The 23,941-nt window shown below is 43.0% G+C and overlaps 1 protein-coding gene across 1 annotated transcript in view; it reads right to left on the minus strand.

Moving 5' to 3' along the window:
• The window catches only part of KBTBD12 (kelch repeat and BTB domain containing 12), a 77,032-nt gene that overhangs the window by 23,426 nt on the left and 29,665 nt on the right, over window positions 1-23,941 (minus strand). The window contains exon 5 of the mRNA XM_047849651.1: window positions 1,433-1,630. Coding sequence (XP_047705607.1) covers window positions 1,433-1,630 — 198 coding nt within the window. The remainder of the gene's footprint in view (window positions 1-1,432; window positions 1,631-23,941) is intronic.

Consider the following 23,941-nt stretch of genomic DNA (forward strand, 5'->3'; position numbering starts at 1 on the left):
AGTAGATTAAAGCCAATTTCAGACAGCATATCACTGACACCCATAAATACTTCTAGATGATCTCTAATTGTTAACATTTCTCTTTTTTCCTTTCTCCTTTATATAAAACCACGAGGCCATTATTATCATAACCGAACAATTAACAATTCCCGAATACCATCTAATTCTCCAGTCCATATTAACATTTTCCAGATTATCTGAAAAATATCCTTTTTAAAAAAAAATTTTTTTTAATGTTTATTTATTTTTGACAGAGAGAGAGAGAGAGAGAGAGAGACAGAGCGTGAATGGGGGAGGGGCAGAGAGAGAGGGAGACATAGAATCCAAGCAGGCTTCAGGCTCTGAGCTGTCAGCACAGAGCCCGACCCGGGGCTCGAACTCACGGACCGAGAGATCATGACCTGAGCTGAAGTCGGACGCTTAACCGACTGAGCCACCCAGGCGCCCAGAAAAATATCTCTTTACAGGAGATTTGTTTGAATCAAGGGGCAAATAAGGCCCACTTGTTGTATTCAGTCTATCCATCTCCTCTCGTGGTTGGTAATGAAAACTTCATTCTTAACTTACGTCTAATTATGTGCATTAAAAATGAAGGTGGGCTTATAAAAGGCTTTGCTCTGCTGCAGTGTCAGCTTTATTTTAATCTGGCCCCCTTCCAAAGTTTTAAGTGCTCTGGAGGCATGCTTTTCATGGATATATACTGGCCTAGCGCTTCTATCAGTGAGGTTAGAATTGAACAGTTCGTCATTTCAATATACCTGCATTCTGCCGTATTTACTGGTGTGGCGAAATAACCTTGGAGACAGTTGCTTATGAGATTGGTGCCTATTTCAACAATTTCTGTTACATTAAAAATTCTAAATCCATACTGTGCTTTGCAGTGACGTTACAATCTGGTACGTGGGAACTAAGTGTGGTAATAAATACGTGTGTATTTAGAAATGCTTTCAAGCAATTGATTTCAAGTGGTAGTCGTGGAGGACGAATAAGAGTGTCCTCTGAGGGTGGGATCTCTTGGTCATTAAAGACAGTGACGAAACCCAACAGTCCGGCCATGGCTCTATTTCTGCCTGGTCTTCACGTTCTCAAATCTCTTGTTAGCCCTGCAGTCGGGCCTTAGACTTGCTCTCCCACTTCTCCTCTCCTCATATTCGGCTAATATTTACTGAGTGACTGCTGTAGGCTAGACACATTATAAACTGGATCTCATTTAACTCTTAAAATAGCCTGTGGGGGTGGCGGTTCCATTTTGCAGCTGTGAAAACCCAGTTCAGAGCTTCGGTGAGAGGCTCCAGGCCACTGAATTCTGAAGGCCAGGCTTCTTCCCGGGCTCACCCTGCTGTCTGGATTATCCTTTGGGGGCTGGGTCAGTTAAGGGAGTTTAAAGCCAACACCAGCGGAGGTGATAAAACATTTAAAATTGGATTGGTACCTGCTCCGTGGAATCCCCCGCAGACATAGAGCTTCCCATCCACTGCTCCTGCGTTGGTAGAATTGGTTCGAAGGGAGAGCAGGGGGCTTGGCATAGGTGGGCCCTCTCTCCAGAAGTCCCCATCAGGGTTATAGATCTCTACCACATCGAGGCACTTTCGAACCTGGCCTTTGTCTCGACCTACACAGCCAATTCCACCTACAGAGAATGATACACAGAAATGAGATTACCAAGAACTGCACCTTCATCGTGGTTAGCACCCTCTTCCTGCTACAGTTTGTATCACATATTTACAGGCCTTTGACTTTTCCTTGCTTGGTGCTACTTCTCAGATAATTTCTTTCCTTTGCTTGCTCTTTCTTTCTTTCTTTCCTTTCATTTTCTTTCTTTCTTTCTTTCTTTCTTTCTTTCTTTCTTTCTTTTCTTTTTCTTTCTTTCTTTCTTTCTTTCTTTCTTTCTTTCTATGTTTATTTTTTTAGAGAGAGGGAGACAGAGTGCCAGCGGGGGAGGGGCAGAGAGAGAGGGAGACACAGAATCGGGAGCAGGTTCCAGGCTCTGAGCCGTCAGCCCGGAGCCCAATGTGCAGCTCAAACCCATGAACCGTAAGATCATGACTTGAGTCAAAATCAGACACCTAACTGACTGAGCCACCCAGGCACCCCATCTTTTTTTTTTTTTTTAATGTTTATTTTTGACAGAGAGAGCACGAGCAGGGGAGGGGCAGAGAGAAAGAGAGACACAGAATCTGAAGCAGGCTCCAGGCTCTGAGTTGTCAGCACAGAGTCCGACGCGGGGCTCGAATTCATGAACCATGAGATCATGACCTGAGTCAAAGTCTGATGCTGAACCGACTGAGCTACCCAGGTGCCCCTCAGATAATTTCCAAGCAATAGTGATGTCTGCTCCGTACTCCATACCCAAAGTTAACATCATTTTTATTCATAGTGTTCTGTATATTTGTGCTATGCATGAGGCTGATTCCCTTTTATGTTCTACAACTTCCAACACTGGTTCACACAATGAGCATCGCCCTTAGAATAAGAATTTCAGGTTTGAATGTGAGGGTAACTCAACTCTGACATCTGTCTTTCTGTTGATTGTTAGCAATGATTTCACTAATCTGCTAGTAGGGATGCATCCTTTCCATTCTTCATCATTGTAAGCTTGTCTCTTCCTCTCTTCTTAAGTTGCATGAACTTTTCCCCATGAGGGAAGGGCTCTCCTTTAATGAATTTCAAGTTTGAGGTCAAAGAAAGGCTCCATACCCAAATGCCCAGGGCTTGTTCCATTTTTGGATGATACAGGTCATTCAACAGCTATTCACTGGTTGCCTATTTTATCAAGGCAATGTGCTAAATTATAAGAAGTTTAGGGAAATGAATAAGGCATGTTTCTTGCTCGTAAGAAATTAATGAGGTGGAGGGGCACCTGGGTGGCTCAGTGGGTTAAATGTCCAACTTCGGCTCAGGTCATGATCTCATGGTTCGTGGGTTGGAGTCCCACATTGGGCTCTGTGCTGTCAGCTCAGAGCCTGGAGCCTGCTTCAGATTATGTCTCCTCTCTCTCTCTGCTCCTCCCCTGCCCATGCTCTGTCTCTCTCTTAAAAAATAAAATAAACCTTAAAAAATTTTTAAATGAAATTAACGAGACACAAAGGGTCATGTATGCAAATAAATAGGTAGACAACATCATGACAGGTAACTTAGAAGAGATACAAATTAGACTCAGAGGTCCAGAGTCTGTGACAAGTAACAGATATATCATTTACATAGTTATAATTTTAAGTCCAGCCCTTCATGGGAAAAGTAATCGTAGAAGAATTTCTAATATACTGTAATAAGAAACACTCGTTTGTAGGTGATCTTTTTTTTTTCTCTCCTCCGAAGTCCCACAGTGAAAGGTCTTTGCCGCCAGGGCCATGTTTCTTGACCTGAAGGATGGCTCCTGAGGCAGAGGTGAATTTCCCGGAAGGACAGACACTCCTCTCATGGGTGACCTCCTTCCATCCTGACCCAATCTGACAACCCTGCTCTACATGACCAATCTCCTTCCTGTTTCGGGGGTCCAGAAGAGTCGTGTTGGCTGAGGCTTGGCTGTGTTGTTTACAGCAGTATCAAAAAACCTAAACTGAGCTGCTCTGATCTCCTGGCATTTACCTCACGTACCACTTACTGAGAATTTAATCAGATACCATTTCATGGCATTTTTTCTTTCACTGTTACTTCACACCTTTTGCCCATCGTTGTGCTAGTCAGATGGTATTTTCATCACCGCCTGTTTTTTTTCAGTCTTTCTTCATACCTAGCACAGTGTCTGACACATGGGTGCCTGGAATGAATGAATGAATGAATGAGAAATTTAACTCTTCCTCTGCTTTCTCTGTCCACGTGGATGTATCATAAGCTCACTGAGGGCAAAGGTTGCTTTTTACACCTCATATCTCACAGTGCCTCACACCCAGTGCTCAAAGAATTCAAGGAGATTGATGGGAACAGATTATTTTCACCCTGGTCGGGACCTACGCCAGGCAGGAGAGGTGATGGCAGAGGACTTTGGAGGAAGATTCCATTTTTTTTATCCCCCCTCTTTGCTGATGGAGCCTGGCCTGTTTCCTGTCTCAGTATGAATCCAGGGACAGAGACTATCAGCTCAGGAAGCTCCTAGTTGCTTTCTCTCGTATCCGACCAGATAAATAATTTAGCCTATTCCAGTGCCAAGTCTGGGCCGCAGCGTTTCCAAGGAGGGGACGTGCTGGCCTTGGCTAACTGCACGGCTCTGCTGTTCACGGGCCCTCTTTCAGCGTGGCACTGTGGTAGTCAGAGGTGTCTTAGGCCAACAAGAAGTGGAATTTGCTATGTGTGGGGCAAGACGGCCTTCAAGAAGAGGATTTATCACCAGCAGCTAAACCTGGCAACTACTCATCAGGTAAGAACGAGACGACTTAGTTACCTGCTCTGCAAAGACCCAGGAGAGGTATTATTAGGCTGGTTTATATTACAACCACTTTGGAAAACTTATGAACAAGTGGAAGCAAGCAGGTTAAATGTGAGCCACTGAGAGTCAGGCTGGGGGCAGGCGGAGAACCCAGCATCCTGAACAGAACTTAGAAGTTTCACTAAGAGCCCATTCGAAAAGCTTTCCCAACATAATGTGTATGAAGAATGGTAGTATTCTCTTGGTTTTTGGAATAATCGGAGCGCTTGCCATTTTTGTTATTCTGGTACTAAGTGCACTTAATTATCGCGTGCAGCCCTCACTCTGCTCTTGGAGACATGTGCCCTTTCTGTTTGGTTGGCAGACCGCGTGCACGCTCTGCTCGCGGGTGCCACATGGCTTACGGGACATTGTCTTTGCTCCTGACCATTAACGCGTGAATATGTTCCCTGTCTCACTTGGATGTAATCCCACCATCAAGTACACTTAGAGCGTCACTCTGTAACAGCAGACTTAATGAGCTTAAACTGAAGGTGAATCCTGATTAGATAAATAATCAAATAAAAGCGTGATCTTTATTAATAAGTCAGCAGCAGCACCACAAGAGAACTCTTTTGATGAGAGAAATCTAGGGTAGGATCAGCACATCTTTAGAATTTCAATGAGATACCTCCATATCTTTAATTTATATGCTATCAGAACCTCTCAGCCTGACTTTTCTTTATTCAAAACAGGCAAATGAATAGAAATCAGCTTTGGGAGTCACCCCCAAATCGACCTCAAGTGCAAACTATACTCCTTAGGGTTTTTTCAGTGGGTGGAAATTATAGAAGAGGACAGTTTCTGCCTCTCCTCGTTTTTGTTTCTACAAAAATGAAGACCCGCTCTTCTTGGGTTTGGCTGCTACAGATTCCTTCTCTTCTGTGGCCTGGCGGGGAGGTGGCTGAGGGCAGAGGGGAGTAGCACTTCTCTGACCCCCTCCAAGGACTCCCTGTCCACAGCACCCTGCCTGCAATGGGGCTGGCTCCCAGCATCTGCCCTGACGGGTAGCCTTCAGGTGGCAGACTTACTCTATTCTTCCCTGGGCTGGATCCAAAAGAGGAAGGGGATTGTGTAATGGCTCTGACAAGCTCCCAAAGTTACTTGCGTTGCTAAAGACGCTTTAGAAACAAGCTTTAGTAAATATCTTTGGTGTCGTAAGCTCCCTTGTGACGCAGGAAAAACACGTGGGCTTTTGGAAACAGCCAGACTCTGGTTTACATGCTTGGGTCGCCACTTACTAGCTGGTAACTTGGGTCAATATGATTTCCCCAAGCCTCAGTTTTCTCGTCTGTACATTAAGGATAATAATACCAATGTCATAAGTTGTGGCAACGATTACGTTATTATATAACTATGTAAAGGGGAAGAGGGGTAAGGAGGTACTTGCGTTTGCTGTGTATCTATTCACAGGCATTCCTATGGGAATTTTCTTTATTCTCCTGTACTGTATGTAAACAAAGTGGCTGGCAGGCAGTGTGAATTCTTTCTCCTGCATGTTCTGCAATGTTGGGTAAGTAAGCCAGTGGTCACCGAAGTTGCTGAAATCTTATGTTTGCTTCTTCTCAATTTAACTATTTGCTACGTCTATGGTTGATTTGACTGTGTGGTCAAATCTCTCTTAAAAGTTTCGTCTTCAGGAGGTCAGGGGGCTGCAAAGTAGGCTGAGCCATCATCTCAGCCATCATGAGGAGAAAAGCTCCCTGACAAGATTTAGAGGAATTCATTTGGTCATGAATGTCTGAGAGAGGCAGGGGCTATCAAGTGACATCCTAAAAGCCAGAAAAGGATTTTGCAGTGAGCAGGTTTCTAGGAGCGAAGCTGGCCCACCCGTCTGAGTGGATGGGCTACTTTCTGACTTGTGTGTCAAATGCGATCTATTCACTGCTGATAGAATGCCTGTGACGATTTTGTTCTCACTTGAGTTGTCTGCTCTCCGAGTTTTTTTCTACTCTCATTTTAGAGTTCCCGATTTGGAGCCTAAGACCCTAGGAGATGTGATCTTGTTCCTTTCTTAGTCTAACACAGGCATCTTGGGTATTTTGAGAAAAAAGTCCTTGAGGACTGGGTTGAAAGCAGGCTTATCTGCCGTTCACAAAATTCCGTGTGATGCCAGGCACTGCTTATCTGTGTTGTGCCTTGGCTCCCAGAACATGGTCTGACAGTCCTCACTTGTAATAAAGCCATTCTCTTCACCTGCTAACCCTTTACTGTCCTTTGCCAGTTTTTTTCTCACCAGGCTAAGAAAACAATCATCTGTCTGCATTTAATTTGCTCCTCAAAACATATTAGCTTGAAAATCAAATGAAAGAGCTGAAAAGTTCTTGATTGTGAAAAGCTTGATTTTGCTTGAGGGCAAATCATGTGTTTGAAATGTCTTACATTTCCACTGGAATTAGAAATACATTTCCAGGGACACCTGCGTGGCTCAGTCTGTTAAGTGTCAGACTCTTGGTTTCAGGTCAGGTCATGATGTCACAGTCTCATGGGTTCAAGCCCCGCCTTGGGCTCTGCACTGCCAGCATAGAGCCTGCTTGGGATTCTCTCTCCTGTCTCTCTGCTCCTCCCCGACTTGTGCTGTGTCTGTTTCTTTTAAAATAAATGAATAACCTAAAAAAAATTAAAAAACAATACATTTCCACATTGAGAGAGAGAGAGAGAGAGAGAGAAATACACTTCCCACTGGAAATGTAGGCAGCTGAATAGTAAGTTCTGGCACTGAGCCCTCGGGTGCCAGATAAGCTGCAATTACAAAATTGCTGTCCCACCTGATTCTGATAATCCCTGGGCTTTACTGGACCCAGTCCTGGGAGTCAGTGGATTTGCATATGTGAGACATATTCAAATACGTGGCCTGACCCCAGCAGTTCTTTCAAGCCCTGGGGTCCTCTTTCTTTCTTTCTTTCTTTCTTTCCTTCCTTCCCTCCCTCCCTTCCTCCCCCCTCCCTCCCTCCCTCCTTCCTTCCTTCCTTGCCTCCTTCCTTCCTTCCTTCCTTCCTTCCTTCCTTCCTTCCTTCCCCACACCTCTTCACTAGCTTGTTCTGCAGGCTTGACAGGTCTGAAGGCTGAGTCCCTATGGGGAGAACCAGAGAGAGCCTGGGAATGGTGGGTAGGAGCAAGCTTAGCAGGTGACCTAGAGATGTCACACCAGGTCAGGGGTGACAGGGCTCAGCCTCAGATGAATATCACCACTGTCCTCCTTGATTCAGCAACCTCTGTATCTCACCCGTCACCCAATTCCGTTGGTGGTACCTCCTCAACACGTCTCCTATGTACCCCTTCCCTGTAAGGTACACAAGCTTTGATGACCCAGCCACTGCCTGGTGCTACGCCTTCCTATCACCTCATGCTCCAGGCATGCTGGGCTGCTTGCAGCTCCCCAAACAGGTGAGGCTATGTAGCTCTTGGCCTTTGCTTAGGCTGATCTCTGCCTAGAACGGCCTCTCTTCCTCCTCCTCCCCTCCTTCCTCTCCCTCCTTGTCCTCCTCCTCCACTTCAAAAACTCCTACTTCTCTTTTAAGGCTCAGCTCAATAGTCACCATCAATAAATCTTTCATGTCTAGGGGTGTCTGGCTGGCTCAGTTGGTAGAGCACACAACTCTTGATCTCGGGGTTGTGAGTTCGAGCCCCATGGTGGGTGTAGAGATTACTTAAGAATAAAAAAATCTTAAAAAAAAATCTTTCATGTCTCTACATAAAATTGGCCATTCCTTTCTTTGGGCTTCCACTGTCCTTTGAACCGAAATCAGATTCTATATATAACATATATTGTTCTTATTTATCTTTATGTATGTTTCCCTATTAGATTAGGTTGTAAGTCACTTGAGGGCAGAAGAATGTCTAGGTCACATCTGTATCCTCAACACTTTTTACAGATAGTTACGAAATAAACATTTAACTAAATGCAGAAATGGATCCGCTCCTCACCCTCATCCCAGGTATCTTTTTTCTTACACATTTTGTCAAAACAAAAAGCGATGACTGGCTTCCCAGAATGTGGCAAGCCCTGAGTCCAAAGGGCTGAAAATTCACTTCCTGTCAGTTTATAAAAATCGTCTTCTTAAGGATACAGGAATGTCCGCCCAAGTATTGAGAGAAATTGTGGGTGTGAGTCTGTTGTTGTTGGGCTCAGCTCTTCCCCCGGGTCAGCCTGCCTACATCAGTTAACTTCTCTTAATCTGGGCTGGACCTGACCTGACAGGACACGAGCCCACACTCTGCTAATACTTCTCTGAGGTGAGGACTATGAATCAGATATATTCCCCGGCTGAAAAATGTAAACACACAGGATGTAAATCCTTGAAGGCAAGGTATGCGTATTGCTATATTCTCTGAGGTGCTAAGAATAATGCTTTTTTTCCTAGAGGATCTTGGCAATATTTGTCGAGTAACTATTGAAGAAAAAAGGCCATAATAAGGGTGTGGCATGTTTATCTCATGTGTAAATAAAATGATTTGCAGAAAACCATAATTTGTGCTCATTTCCATATTTACCCAAGAACTTGTAGAGAATCGGAGTGATAAAAAAATGATCGCATATATGAATCAGGATAAACTCGTTGAAGATAACACATTCTACTCTTTTATGTTTTAAAACATATGTTATTCTCTGCCTTAGTGAACTGAAGATACCAAATGTAATTAAACATTTTCTCAAGGACTCAGGAGTAACAATACAACTTGTCATAATATGCCATAGATACAGAGATGACTCTATTCATTAGGCTGCGCAAAAACAGACCCAAGATTTGCTTTCATGAACAAATCTTTGCTGTTGGTGTGGCTTTTAGCAATTTACCTCTTTTCATAGAAGCAAAGCATAGAACGTCTAGGTGCACAGCCCTTTGGCTGTGGAACACTATGCTAAATCAGGGGCCAAGACAACAGTCTCCAGAGATATTACTCACTTTCAAGAACATTATCACCACTGCTCATCAGGGGCTTTCACATTGGAGAAGCTTCCAATTTTGACTTCAGAGTAAAAAAGTGCTTTAAATTTATAGTTAATTTTAAGCAATTTATAAGTATATTCTGGATATCCACTTTGTATTTATACTAGGTATCTGAGAATAATACGTTTAAGAACCTTTTTTTTTTTTTGTCCTTAAGACACAGTCTACTGGGGGCTGTGGGGGGGGGGCGCCTGGGTGGTTCAGTCGGTTGAGCGTCTGACTTCGGCTCAGGTTATGATCTCATAGTTTGGGAGTTCGAGCCCCGCGTTGGGCTCTGTGCTGTTAGCTCGGAGCCTGGAGCCTGCTTCAGATTCTGTGTCTCCTTCTCTCTCTGCCCCTCCCCTGCTTGTGCTCTGTCTCTCTCTGTCTCTCAAAAATAAGTAAATGTAAAAAAAAAAATTAAAGAAAAAAAAAGACACAGTCTACTGGGAAACCAAAGGCAAATATGAAATCACAAGTCACATAGCATTATAATTATACATGGATTGAATAAATAAGTATATATAAATAAAATATATATTATAAACATATAAATTAAATATACACATAAAATATAATTTCTAACTAACTGCCACAAAGAAATGCGGGACTGCCAACTTTCTGTGAACTTTCAGGATATCAGTGATAAAAATTACTATAGCTAAGTTGTAATTTGGGAGCCACTTGGACTTCAGAAATGTCCCAGTCCAGAACACTCTGGAATTAGATCAGAACACACTGACAGCCTGCTTGATAACTTATGACGGCCAGGATGCTTTGACCAAATAACCTTGACATGCTCTGAGAACACCTGACTAGACAGTGCTGTCCCGGGGGAAGGGATGCGGTTCCATTCTTCTCTGCAGCTCTTCCAAGAGCTGCCTCAGGGCCTGGCCTGTGTGATGCACGCTCAGTAAATATTCTGGGCATATGATACTCCAACCCAAACGATACTATCTCTTCTCTGTCCTCACCATATTTGTATTTCTCAAAGGGTAGTTCTACGACGAGTCATTCCAGAACTGCCTGGATGCTTCCTGCAATTCAGATTCCTAAGTCCCACTTCAGACCTACTAGCTCAGAACCTGCCAAGGGTGAGGGCTAGGGACCTGCCATTTTGACGAATAACTGAGGTAATTTGAGGACCACTTCTCTCTTTTAAAAAGTTGCTTCAAATTGTATCTGAAGAAAGATAAAGGCAAAATCTTACCATAATAAAACTTAGTGCTTCCATCTGATAAAAGCATTCACCTCTAGCGTGATCTCTGAAGTGCATTTACTCTAGTGACTGAAACCTTCTGTGTGACTTCCCGTGTCACCCTCGCTGGCACTCCAGCTGAGAGACTGCACAGTATGGCTGCCTCAGCGAGCCAGTGAGGTACAGAGTGGTCTCCTGGAGAAAGTGATACCTGGTGGTTTGGGACATCAGCTGTGTGGGAAGACTTCTTGTTAGCTGGCTCCCCAGACAGGAAAATGAAGAGTCCTACTTTAAATTTTTTTTTTAATGTTTACTTATTTTTGACACAGAGAGAGAGAGAGAGAGACAGAGCATGAGCGGGGGAGGGGCAGAGAGAGAAGGAGACACAGAATCCGAAGCAGGCTCCAGGCCCTGAGCTGTCAGCACCGAGCCGGACGTGGGGCTCGAACTCACGAGCTGTGAGATCATGACCTGAGCCCAAGTTGGATGCTCAACCGACTGAGCCATCCAGGCTCCCCAAGAGTCCTACTTTAAAAAATTCTCCACGATACCCGGAACTGATTGTTTTTGTGGCTTTTCATACGATGGGAGAAAACGACGGGCTACAGAGATGAGGGAAGTCAGCTCGGTAAACTAGTGTATATCAAGCCGCTGTCACAGAAGCCAGGCCCTGGGCTGGCTCTTGGAAGAGATGTGGACACGAATGAGCCAAGGTCTCTTCCCCTAGTCTGTCTGAGTATAGCGTGATGATGGCAATGACAGCCACAGAGCAGCATGCTGTGGGGAACCCGGACCTAGTGGCCACACAGCCACCAAGGGGAAGGGCATTTCTTGCCAGGTGTTGAAGGATGTGTAGGAGGTAGGGAAACAAAGGAGGAGGCAGTAGAAGCAGAGGGAGGAGAGTAGCCACAGGTACACAATGGAGGTGTGGACAGGAAATGACTGTTGCTGTGGCTGGGGTTTGAGTTTTGTGGGGCTGGGAGGGGAGAGGCTGGAGGGGATGAGGCTTCACAGGCAGGCTGGGGTCAGGTTGGGAAAGGTCCAAACCTTTCCACAAATAGACGCGGGTGCTCACTTTCTATATTTGAGTTTCCTGACCCATCGAGCTGAAGCAACTTCTGACTTTTTAAAAACACTTGCCAGAATCCCATATTTGTGAGTATCCATTGCCATTTCAGAATCAAGCATAATTTATTCAAAAGCCTAACTAAGAGCAGGAGAGCTAAAATGCTTGCTAGTTTATTTCACAAAAACTCTTTCTCAAAGACAACTCCTGGTACCATATTTAAAATCATTTTTTTTTTTTTTTTTTTTTTTTTGGTCATGCAGACACCCAACAAGAGCTCATAACCAGGGATTAATGAGGTGGAGCCTGGAAGATTCCATCTTTCTCAAAACTTTACTAATAGGAGCCTGCATTTAATTCATCTCCTCCTTTATTACTCATAAAAATATGAGTTTAAACCTTGAAAACAAGGAGTTAACATTTTCTCACAGTGATGGGATAGGTTCACCTAAAATTTTAAGGCTGCCTGTTTAAAGAACATTTTCTGGCAGATTAGGATGTATTTTGGATTAAAGTAGCTTAACTATCTCTTATAATGAGCATTCATAGTACAAATGACAAAAGATTGTTCTTGAAAAATAAAGCACTTTAAAATGCATGGCTTTAAACAGCATTTTAAAATGCAAGGCTTTAAACAGCACCCTCTGCTCTCTTCCCAGAGGGTTTCAAATGGTTCTGCCATCGAGCCCACAGCCCGCTCCTTCCTGCACAAAAATGGTTACGCTCCACAGAAGCCCTCAGAAAAAAAGCCAAAATGAAAATCAGCCAGTTTTAAATACCTGGGCTTTCAATAGGGTGTCATTTACTCATAAGGCTTACATAGACTCTTTCAATTATTTAAAGCTCTCCAGGAAGTTATTCAACAGAAGAGCCAAAGACAGTGTGCAAAACTGACCAAATACACATGTAACTGAGTGGACAGTGGAGTCACTTAAGCAAACAATCTGGCCATATCTTTTCCTGTATTTTTATTTTAAGAATGCAATTTATAGATTTCCAGGAAAAACTATCCAGTGTCTGACTAATATGCCTCTTGGCTAGTTTGCCATCATTCCAGGAGCCATTTTCGTCTAAATTCAACTCATTATCTGTGGCAAGACACTTATGCAAAAATTTAGCACAGATGTTAACTGAAGCCAATATTCTGAAATCTTGACAACACCTATCAGACCTTGAGGTCAGCCTCAGCCACAACGTGCAGTAATGTAAATGGAAAGAATACATTCTGGACAGGATTCTCCAAGAGCCCCTCACATGAAAATGTGTCCCTGCTCCACACAGAAAAGCAGGCTGGATGGACACGCAGTGTGTGTTTGGTGTGTATTTACAATGGGAGGGAATGAGAAAAGTGGACAGAAACAGACCTCTGACCCCAATGCGTGAGGGCAGAGTGATCCCAGCACCCAGATGGTTCCCCAGCTGGGCCCTGCGGCCACAGCACAGAGACCTGTCAGCCGAGGAGCTGGGACAGCTCAGGCTACTGAGGTTAGGAGGACTGGGCTGAGCATTTTGGGGACCAAAGTGTTAATTGTCACTTATTACGAGTAATAATAATAATTATCATTATAACTCTTATTTCTTGTGCACTTATATATGTGCCAGGCACAGTATTCCTCATCTGACATAATACTCTCAAGCTTCATGACTGCATGAGATGACGGTGTATTATTATTATCCTTATTTTATGAAGAAAATGGACTAACAGTTAAGCAACTTGCTCAAAATGGCATGGCATTAATAAGTTGCAGAAATAGGATTTGTCTGCAGAAGGACCTTTCCTTTATACGGCTTATTTGAGGTAAAGAAGAAACCTGGGAAATCTTTGTACAGATGGCATTAACTCAGATTTGTAAAAGTATAAAAAAGTAAAGGCAAGGGCCATTAATCAAATGAGCCAGATGCCGCCCACCCCCCCCCCCCCCCCCCCCGCCCCTGGCCTAAATCTCTCCCCAGGGTGGTTAGATGCTTATTGGGACTTTCAGGCCCCTAGGGCTCCAGTTAACCTGACACGCTAACCCCTCATTTAACAGGAAGCCAGATGTCAAGTCACGGCCCAGAACACAAATACCAACGCTGAACAAAGTAAAGAGAAGTGAATGGCAGTGCTGTGACGGAGACCTTGAATTCTATTCTGAAGAAAACTGGAGACATTGTTAAAGGTCCACAGCCGCACAATCTGTGTGAACGCACAATCGTCTGCCCGAGCAATCTTCAGGCACAACTTGGGGAAGGCAAGGAGAGGGGAAGAAGCGGCACCGGAGCAGTGGGAAGGAAAGGAAGGACCATCACAACATAGCACCTGCTGGCCTTCTAGCTCGGGGGGTGGACGGTCCTACCTAATTCACAGCCAATTTGTACGGCACTCACGTACAGAGTGGTACACTTTTTGATGTTCCTCATGATGATCTGTACAAGTTATTTTAACCTTGACATGGGGAAGATTTGGGTTTGAACCCTAGATTTAATCGCACTACTTGTACAATAACAATAAGCAGAGACGTTACCTTTGTAGGACATTGTGAGAACTCGGACAACACATGCAAAGCACCAGCATTTAGTGATTCTTCGACACAAATTACTTTCCTTCAAAGAAATTTCTTCAGGAGGCAGAGAAAAGTGTGATAACCTAAAACATTTTCTGTCTAGTTAAAAATGTTATCAGATGTTGGCACTTAAAGGTGCCCGCACCAGTTATTTGGCAAATGTAACTTTGTAGACTCTTTCCTTTTCCAATGCCTGGGAAACAGTTTTGGCACCACTCAGAGCATAGACTGACAAGGGGGATTATCTACTTATTTAAAGGTATATTTTACTCCACAAGTAAGGTAATAAACTTTTTGTGGATAGGGGCTTTGTCCACGTAATTACCTAAATAGTGCCGGATGAGTAATAGCAAAATTGTCCACACAATAAAGGCGAATCAATAGGAGAGTTGGAAAAAAATTTTAGGAAACTTCCAAACAATTTAGGGTAAAGTAAGCCTTGTCCTCTCTCTTTGTAAACGGACTCAGAGTGGAAACAGGAGTCTCAGAAAAATAAAATGGAATTAAAAAATTGCTGATTTAGAAGATCTCTAAGATGGGCTGAATGTTCTTAAAGAGAAAGAGCAGGAGGACCGGACACCCAGCCACTGGGGATCTTAAAGGGAAATTCTCCAGACAACCCCCAGAAGCATTTACTCCTTGGAGCATCCTTAGGATGTGGGAAACAAAGGCAAATGAAAAATTCCCTTACTGCCTGCAGCCCATTGGCAAGTCCTTGAAACAGGCAGAGTGACCTCCCTCTAGGAGCTCGGCTGCCTCGATGATGGTGACACTTTGCTCAGGCCAAAAGGCAACCTTAGCTTAACATTATGTCGACACCCAACCCCCCCCCCCCCCCAGCATCCTGTAAGTCTACTTTCACATATAAATATTCCTTTGGAAATTTCCTTTATCTCTACCCGCTTCCCCATATATGTTGGCAATCATCCTCCAAGCTTATGGCCCCCGACATACATCTGAAGGTCTCATGACTGAACTTTTACTAAACAGTAATAAATGACCTTTTCCTAACAACAGCTAGCCCCTCAAGGTCCTGGAAACCTTGCTTCCAAAATTCCTTAGAGACTCTCGCTGTCCTTAACCCCCTCCCAAACTGAAGGTTTATAATCAGTCACCCATCATAACCTCAGAGCAGCTTTCTGCCCATGGGTCCTGCCCCTGTGCTTTTAATAAAATCACCTTGTTGCACCAAAGACGTCTCAAGAATTCTTTCTCGGCCGTCAGCTCCGGACCCCCACCACCACTCAACTGCATCACTTAGACTCAGACCATCAGGACAGACAAGACTTTAGTAAAACCACTGTCAGGCTCTTCTTTGTGTACTTCTTTATCCCTTTGGCCATATTTTTCCCTCTTTACTGGTTTACTAAGGGCTGGTGGCCATCCTAACTTTTTAATTTGCCTCTCCCAGACTATTGCTTTTGCAGTGAATTTTAAGTATGGCATACAGATATGTCAAACTGATGTTACCAATAGTGACACGATAAAAAAAATGAAAAAAAAATGTCCCTGCATTGAGAGAGAGGGATAACAATTTTCTTGAGATTGTTTAAAACAAACAACCCACAAAAAGCACAAGGCCCAAAATGGTGTCATTTAGACCAAGTTCTCACATCAGTGCTCTATACATCATCTAATTGCAGTTTCAACCTCCCCCAGAAATATAGTCTTAGCTGGTCAGTCAAGAATTTTTCAGTCCCTGCCAGTGAGTCTGCACCGGAGTCCTTTCAGGGCCCCCAAGGAAAGATGAGGTCATCTCCATGATAGGGCACTTTGCTTCTCCCCCGCCCCAGAAAGCTGCCTCACATAAAATAATCCTTTTCTTTTGCTGATAACTTTCTTGTCCCCACACTGGGCTGTAACAACCTTCTGTTTAGTCCCACTCCTCTGGCGCCTCTCCACCTGCTAGGTGGGGGCTGCCCAATTCATGAATGGGTTAATGAAGCCAGTTAGACCGTCAGATTTACTTGGTTGAGTTTTGTGATTTAACAGGATGTGATAGCGATTGTTTATCATGAGCCCTTAAGACAAATCTACCTCCAGCCCCAGTAGCGCTGATCATGTCTCTGTTGCAACACTCAGCGTCTTTTTTCTGTGTAGGAACCAGGCTCTTTGATGCTGATCCAGGACCAGGACAACTGTTTTATCAGTCTTTTAGTTAGACCAGGTGTACAACTCTCCAGTACCCTCTGGGGGTTATGTCTTCTTGTAAAGAGTTTGAAGGGATAGAAACCCTTCCCACATTGGTGGGACAGATTTCTGAGGGTAACAATCCCATCCCCACGTGCTGCTCAACTCAAGTGATCCTTGGAAATTTCTCCCTCGATTTGGTCAATATAGAAAATAGTAAACAAACCAGTTAAACTTCCTTTGCCCAAAGAGCCATGAATTAGCATAATCCTTGATTTTTCCATTGCTAACCAAAAAGAGTCTGTGCCATTGCTGACACTTCATTTTGTACCTAGATTAACATCGCAGGGGAGGTAGAACAATTTCTGTTAAGAACTGTTAAGGAAGACTCAGGGAGTTGCTGGGCCTTGTTTTGATGGTCAGACCTGGAAAAGTCTAAATTGTGCCATGAGAGTGTCTTCCACTCTCTTCTTGTAATACCTTGTCACACTTGTATATCGCATAGCTTGACGTGTTTATTCAGAGTCTTTTTTTTTTTTTTTTTTTTTTTTTTTTTTTTAAATTTTTTTTTTCAATGTTTATTTATTTTTGGGACAGAGAAAGACAGAGCATGAACGGGGGTGGGGCAGAGAGAGAGGGAGACACAGAATAGGGAACAGGTTCCAGGCTCTGAGCTATCAGCCCAGAGCCTGACGCGGGGCTCGAACTCACGGACCGCGAGATCGTGACCTGGCTGAAGTCGGACGCTTAACCGACTGCGCCACCCAGGCGCCCCTATTCAGAGTCTTAAATCTACACAGCCACTGTCCTAACACATGTTTTGACAAATGATTTGAGGACAAAAACAGGACAAATTCATACTGATCGACAAGTAAATTAAAATCTGATCCACAAGTAAAACCTTCTCTTCAAGAAGGATCAACGATAATGGAGATTGTCCGGACCAACCCTGATGGTCTCTCCTTGTGCTTGGGCTGAGAAGACCAGAAGGGGAGGGGGAGAATATATCAAACTTCCACACTCCTAGGAAAAGTCTGGCTCTTCTAGAGCCAGGGTAACAAATCAATATCGGAAGTGGTTTTCAACCTGGTTAATCAATCAATGACAACTTGCTTCTGTGAATGTGTCTCTGGAACCAGTCAGTCAGCTGGAGCCTCAGACTCTGAAAGGAAGCCAATCTGAGGCCGACTCACTCAACTGACCCCTCTGCTAGGACGGACTCCACCCACTCCTGCCTCTGTAATGGACACAATCCATCCTTCTAAAGGTGACAGCAACCTTTGTAACAACACTAAACCAAAATAAGCTCCTGCCCTCGATCCTGAGTTATCAGTCAGCTGTGTTCACTGGGAGTATCTCTCACCAGTTAACCATTCCTGCATCTAAGAAATCAATATACTCAGCTTTTTTGACTCCAAGATACTGAGTGCTGGTCTCATCCTTTAATGGTGATAAATAATTGACATTTAATTCAGAAACAGACAAAATTAATATGCACTCATGAAATGAATGTATTAAAGCAACTCAACCTAATCTTTCTCTACCATGCTTTGACTTCTACTGACCCTGGTGCCAAGCCTCCTTCCCCTTTTCCTTCATCTGACTAAGTCGCACCTGTAGGGTGACCGAGTCGACCCTCCACACGTCCCCACAGGTGTGCACTTAACCGTATGCACAACTGACCTGACTGTATCTTATTCTGGTCCACGAGTTCCTTCTGGGCATAGAGTTTGTCTTTCATTTCTAGATCCTCAGCACCTAGGCCAGGGTCTGACATATTATATGCCCAAAAAGTATTTGTTGAATCAAATTACGGTATGATAAGAAAATGCAATATCTCTCCATTGGAAATTATTAGTCTCTCTGATACCAATGTTACTCAGTTGAATTTTACCTGTTATTTAGAAAGGCTTAGCTTCCCTGCTTGTTTCTCCCTTCAATTCTGAAAGGCCAGATCTTGCTCATTTTCATTCATCTAGTTCCTAAGAACTGTTTTCATTCATAAGTCTCTTGATGATGCTTCTTCCCCATTAACCCAGGCCTTGCTACTTGCTATCTCCTTCTCCCCACTTCCCTCACTGTACTAATTTTGAATTTCTAGACCATATCTTCTTTCCTTACTATGTGTGCTTCCCATCCCTTTACATCTTTCTTAGCTCAATGGCATGTTTTGTAATATTAATTTAAGCAAATTTTATTTTGGTAAGAACACTTAACATGAGATCTATCCTTTTAACACATTTTTAAATGTACAACACAGTATTACTGACTCGATACAATGTTGTTCAGTAGCTCTCTTGCTACCATATTCATCTTGCTTAACTGAAAATTTATGCCCACTGATTAATAACCTCCATTTCCACCTCCCCCAGTCCCTGGCAACACCATTCCACTCTCTGCTTCTGTGAATTTTACTATTTTACTGACCTCAGAAAAGTGAAATCTTTCTGTGACTGGCTTATTTCCCTTAGCATAATATCCTCAAGGTTCATCCATGTTTTTGCATATTACAGAATTTCCTTCTTTTTTTAAGGCTGAATAGTATTCCATTGTATGTACACGCTACATTTTATCTGTTCGTCTCTCAATGAATACTTAGGTTGTTTCCATATCTTGGCTATTGTGAATAGTGCTTCAATGAATATTAGAGTGCTAGTATCTTTTTGATATTCTAATTTCAAATATTTGGATAAATACTCAGATGTGGGATTGATGGATCATACAGTCTTTCTATTAAAAATTTTTTAAAAAATATTTATTTATTTTTGAGAGAGAGAGTCAGAATGTGAGTGGGAAGGGGCAGAGAGAGAGGGAGACCCGGAATCCAAAGCAGGTTACAGGCTCTGAGCTGTCAGTACAGAGCCCGACACGGGGCTCGGACTCGGGAACTGAGCCCAAGTCAGACACCCAACCAACTGAGCCACCCAGGCACCCAGATATTTCTATTATTAATTTTTTGAGGAAAAAACTTTCTTTTAATATTTTCCATAGTGGCCACACACTTGCCTTCTTAATAACAGCATTCCGGCGTTCCAATTACTTCACATCCTTGCCAACACTTATCCACATGCAAGAAATTGAAATTAAACCCTTATCTTACACCATACACAAAAGCCAACTCAAAATCAATTAAAGACGTAAAGATGTCAAACTGTAAAATTCCTGGAAGGATACTTAGGAGAAAAGCTTTGTGACACTGGTTTTACAGCGATTTCATGGGTATGATACCAAAAGCACAGGCAACAAAAACAAAAACAAACAAATGGGACTACATCAAGCTAAAAGTTTCTGTACAACAAAGATAATAACAGTAAAAAGGCATCCTGTGGAATGGGAGAAAATATTAGCAAACCATGTATCTGATAACGGGTTTATAATTTTAACTTTTTTTTTAAAATTTTTTTTCAATGTTTATTTATTTTTGGGACAGAGAGAGACAGAGCATGAACGGGGGAGGGGCAGAGAGAGAGGGAGACACAGAATCGGAAACAGGCTCCAGGCTCTGAGCCACCAGCCCAGAGCCTGACGCAGGGCTCGAACTCCCGGACCGCGAGATCGTGACCTGGCTGAAGTCGGACGCTTAACCGACTGCGCCACCCAGGCGCCCCTATAATTTTAACTTTTGTACATATTGCAAATATTACTATATCAGGCTCAGATGGCAGTAAACAAAATTTAAATACTTCAAAGGTAACAAAAACCACATTATATTCTTATCCAAACCCAATAGGTCCCACTATAAAGCCAATTCTTAAATTCTCATACTAAGTCAGAAGAAAGAAAGCATAGATAATAAAAATCCACATTTTACCCAAGCCATAATTTAGCTACTGCCTTGGCAAACCACGTATAAAAGTTATTAAGTCAGAGGGTAAAAGTAGCTAATTTGATTTTCAGCTCCTTTCCTTTCTCTGGCTCACCATCTGGCTTACACATCAATAGTGTAGTGACTAAATCACAGGTAATGGAAAGAAATAGAGATCTCACTTGCTTCAGTCTCTAAAGAGTGAGAATTTCTTAAAAGACCCAGTTAGAACTTTAACTTCAAATATTCAACCATTCTGGGGGCACCTGGGTGGCTCAGTTGGTTAAGCATCTGACTCTTAATGTCAGCTCAGGTCATAACCCTAGGGTCATTGGATAAAGTCACATGTCAGGCTCCACACTGAGCATGAAATATGCTTAAGATTCACTCTCTCTCTCTCTCTCTCTCTCGCTCTCGCTCTCGCTCTCTCTCCCCCCTTCCCTCCCTCTGCCCCTCTCCTACTCAGTCCCTCTCTCTTTCTCTCTCTCTTAAAAAAAAGAAAAGAAAAGAAAAAAATCAATCATTCTGTTTCTCAGCTTGGATTTTGTGAGAAGTGCTATAGGTCCTATTCATTCAGGACTTACATACGAGATGTCATGATCCTGGCTAGAGCATACGAGTTTATGATTTATCTCATTCTTCCAGTTATGGAAAAACATCACAGAACTTATATGCTTACATAGTGGTAAACCAGATTTCCTAGGTCAGCCCCTGTGGGGAGTCTCTCGCTTATGATTTTTGGCAGGAGATAAAGAACTACTGAAACCTGAAAGCCCTAACCTTGAAGGCAGAGAGTTGCAAGGCCAGCAGCATCCAATACATAACTCGTTGGAAAACCCTCAGCTGACTCAAGGCACAGACAGAACCAGGTACTTCCTTAAGGGCTTCTGTTGACCACTGACCACGGCTACTGAAGCAGTCTTAGTTGAATGACAGGACCAAAGTCAGTAACCCTGCTGTAAGGAAGGAACAGCACAGTGGCCAAAAGTAAGGCTCTCTTGTCAGACGACTGGTTCTGATTCTGCTCCGCCATTTAATAACTAAGTTTGAATAGGGTACTTACCCTGAGACCTTGTTCTTTCCCATTTCCCATTTTACAAAATCGTAACACAAACATTTCATACAAAGGAACTGTGTCTAAAAAAATGAATCACAGCAATAATTTTTCCATTTCTTGGGGCGATGTAGTAGTAGGTCATGGCAGGTTAATGACCCTAATGCAACTAGTAAAACAGGAGTACATTGAAAACAATCACATTTTTAGAGATGTTAGAGAGGTGTGGAAACAATGAAGACTGGATGAACTAAAACGCCAGAGAGGAAAGAGCCCTTTCTGGGCCATTTTCTACACCTGGGGCACGTGTTAATTCTGGACTGAGGCAAAGAACTGGATCGGACACAGAGAGACTGTAGTGAGAGAAAGAGAAACCGGGGTGGGGGCTGGGGGCAGCTGTGCGGGCTGTGTGACAAACCGAAAACCAGAGGATCTGCAAAGAGGAACTTCCCACACATGGCCATTTCTTTACTCAGAAACGCTGAGTTATTAAGGCAATCTGGGATTCTGAGCCAAATACTTTTAACGGTCAGAGGGAAATCTCTTAGAGCTGCGTGGTATGTAGAACACCAAATCTGACTGAAGTGAGGTTCCCTGGCACAAGCCAGAGGTCTCCCTTTTGAGATGTTGTCAGGTTTTGAAGCTGTTCAGGAAGGAAAAAAAAAATTAGCAAAGCTCAAAAAAATCTGAAGGGAAGAGCTGAATCTCCATAGTCTTTCAGGAGAGAGGATACAGAGATCCATGAAGCTCTCAGTCCAAAACCTGGAAGGACCATGACCAGGGAACAGGGACAAACAACAGGTGAACTAAGTGTTACTAAGGCTGCGGCCCAGCCCTGGCCTTGCTCAACCCCTGATCACACTGAGGTGACTAGTCCCTTGCTCTGTTTTGCCAATGAGGGCAGACTCTTTCTTGGGGGAGGACAGCATTGGGTACCTCTTTGGTTCTTTTCCATTGTTCAGCATACAATGAATAATTACCAGACATGTGAGTAGGCAGGGAACTAGGACTGATAAAAGAAGAAAAAAAAAAAAACAACAAACATAATAGAGGCAGATTCACGAATTATCCAAATACTGGAATTAGCAGACCAACAAAATAACTGTTTAAGAAGATAAAAAAGAGGAAAAGATCTTTGACAAAGAGGATGAAAAAATTGGAGAAATGCACCAAAGAACTGGAATCTATGAAAAAGAATAAGGTGGACATTCTGGAAACACACAGACAAACAAACAAAAATCATAACTGAAAATAAGAATTCATAGGATAGTTAGCAGCAGCTTGAATACAGAAGACAGGGTAGTGAATCTGAAGATGGTTCAAAAAAAGGTATTCAATCTGAAGTATTGGAAGAAAAAAGTAGGAAAGGAGAATCCAGATAAGATCATAAGGGACACAGGGCCCACATCTAAAGGTCTAACATACAGCTAACTGGAGTCTTACAAAAGGAGAGAAGGGAGAGAATAAAATAGAAGCAATATTCAACAAGATAAGGGCCAAAGATTTTCCCCAAACTGATGAAAACATTAATCTATAAATTCCAAAAGCTCAGTGAACCCCAAACAGAATGGGGAAAAAAAAAAGACATCACACTCAGGCAGACATCAGTGAAATCACTGGAAACAAAAATGAAGAGAAAATCTTAAAGGAAGCCAGACAGAAAGCATACATTACCGTCAAAGGAACCACAATAAGACTATTGGCTTTTTAAACAGACACCATGAAAGCCAGATGCAACAGGCTGACATATTTAAAGTGCGAAAAGAAAATCTGCCAGCCGAGAATTCTCTAACCAGCAAAAGATTTGCTTCAAAAATGAAGACAAAATAAAGCCATTTGCAGATGATCAAAAGCCAAGAGAATTCATTACCAGCAGACCTGCACTACCGGAAATATTAAAGACAATTCTTTAAAGATAATTGCTCTTTATTGGAAGGTTGGAAGGAAGCCTGTAATGTAAGGAAGGAATGAAGAGAGCACTGGAGATAGCAATTTTGTGGATAGCTATCAAAGGTTGTTTAAACAACAACAGCAGCAGAAACAATAACCACAAAATAAGGGTATGTAAAGTGTATGACAACAAAAGTACAATGAGTAGAGGGGATGAAGTTAAACTATTGCTAGGTTCTTATAGAAGCGGTAAAAGGATTAATGGAAGGGCAGACTCCAATGTCCAGAATGCATATTGAAATCCCTGGGCCACTACTGAAAAATTACATGAGTGTATAATTTTATTAAAAAAATTTTTTTTAATGTTTTTATTTATTTATGAGACAGAGAGAGACACAGCATGAGCAGGGGAGGAGCAGAGAGAGAGGGAGACACAGAATCCAAAGTAGACTCCAGGCTCTGAGCTGTCAGCACAGAGCCCGATGCTGTGCTCCAACCCACGGACTGTGAGATCATGCCCTGAGCTGAAGTCGGACGCTCAACCAACTGAGCCACCCAGGCGCCCCTAATGAATGTATAATTTTAAAAGACAGAATAAAAATAATCAATCCAAAAGGAGGCAGGAAAAGAGGAATAATGAAACAAAGAAAACATAGGACATATAAAAACAAGTTGCAAGATGGTTAAATTAAATCCAACTACATTACTAATTATGTGAAATGTACATGGTCTAAAAGACATATATATATATTTTTTTTAATTTTTTTTTCTCAACGTTTATTTTTATTTTTGGGACAGAGAGAGACAGAGCATGAACGGGGGAGGGGCAGAGAGAGAGGGAGACACAGAATCGGAAACAGGCTCCAGGCTCTGAGCCATCAGCCCAGAGCCCGACGCGGGTCTCGAACTCCCGGACCGC

The sequence above is a fragment of the Prionailurus viverrinus genome, chromosome A2 (assembly GCF_022837055.1).
Source record: "Prionailurus viverrinus isolate Anna chromosome A2, UM_Priviv_1.0, whole genome shotgun sequence".
In the NCBI taxonomy this organism is placed as follows: Eukaryota; Metazoa; Chordata; class Mammalia; order Carnivora; family Felidae; genus Prionailurus; species Prionailurus viverrinus.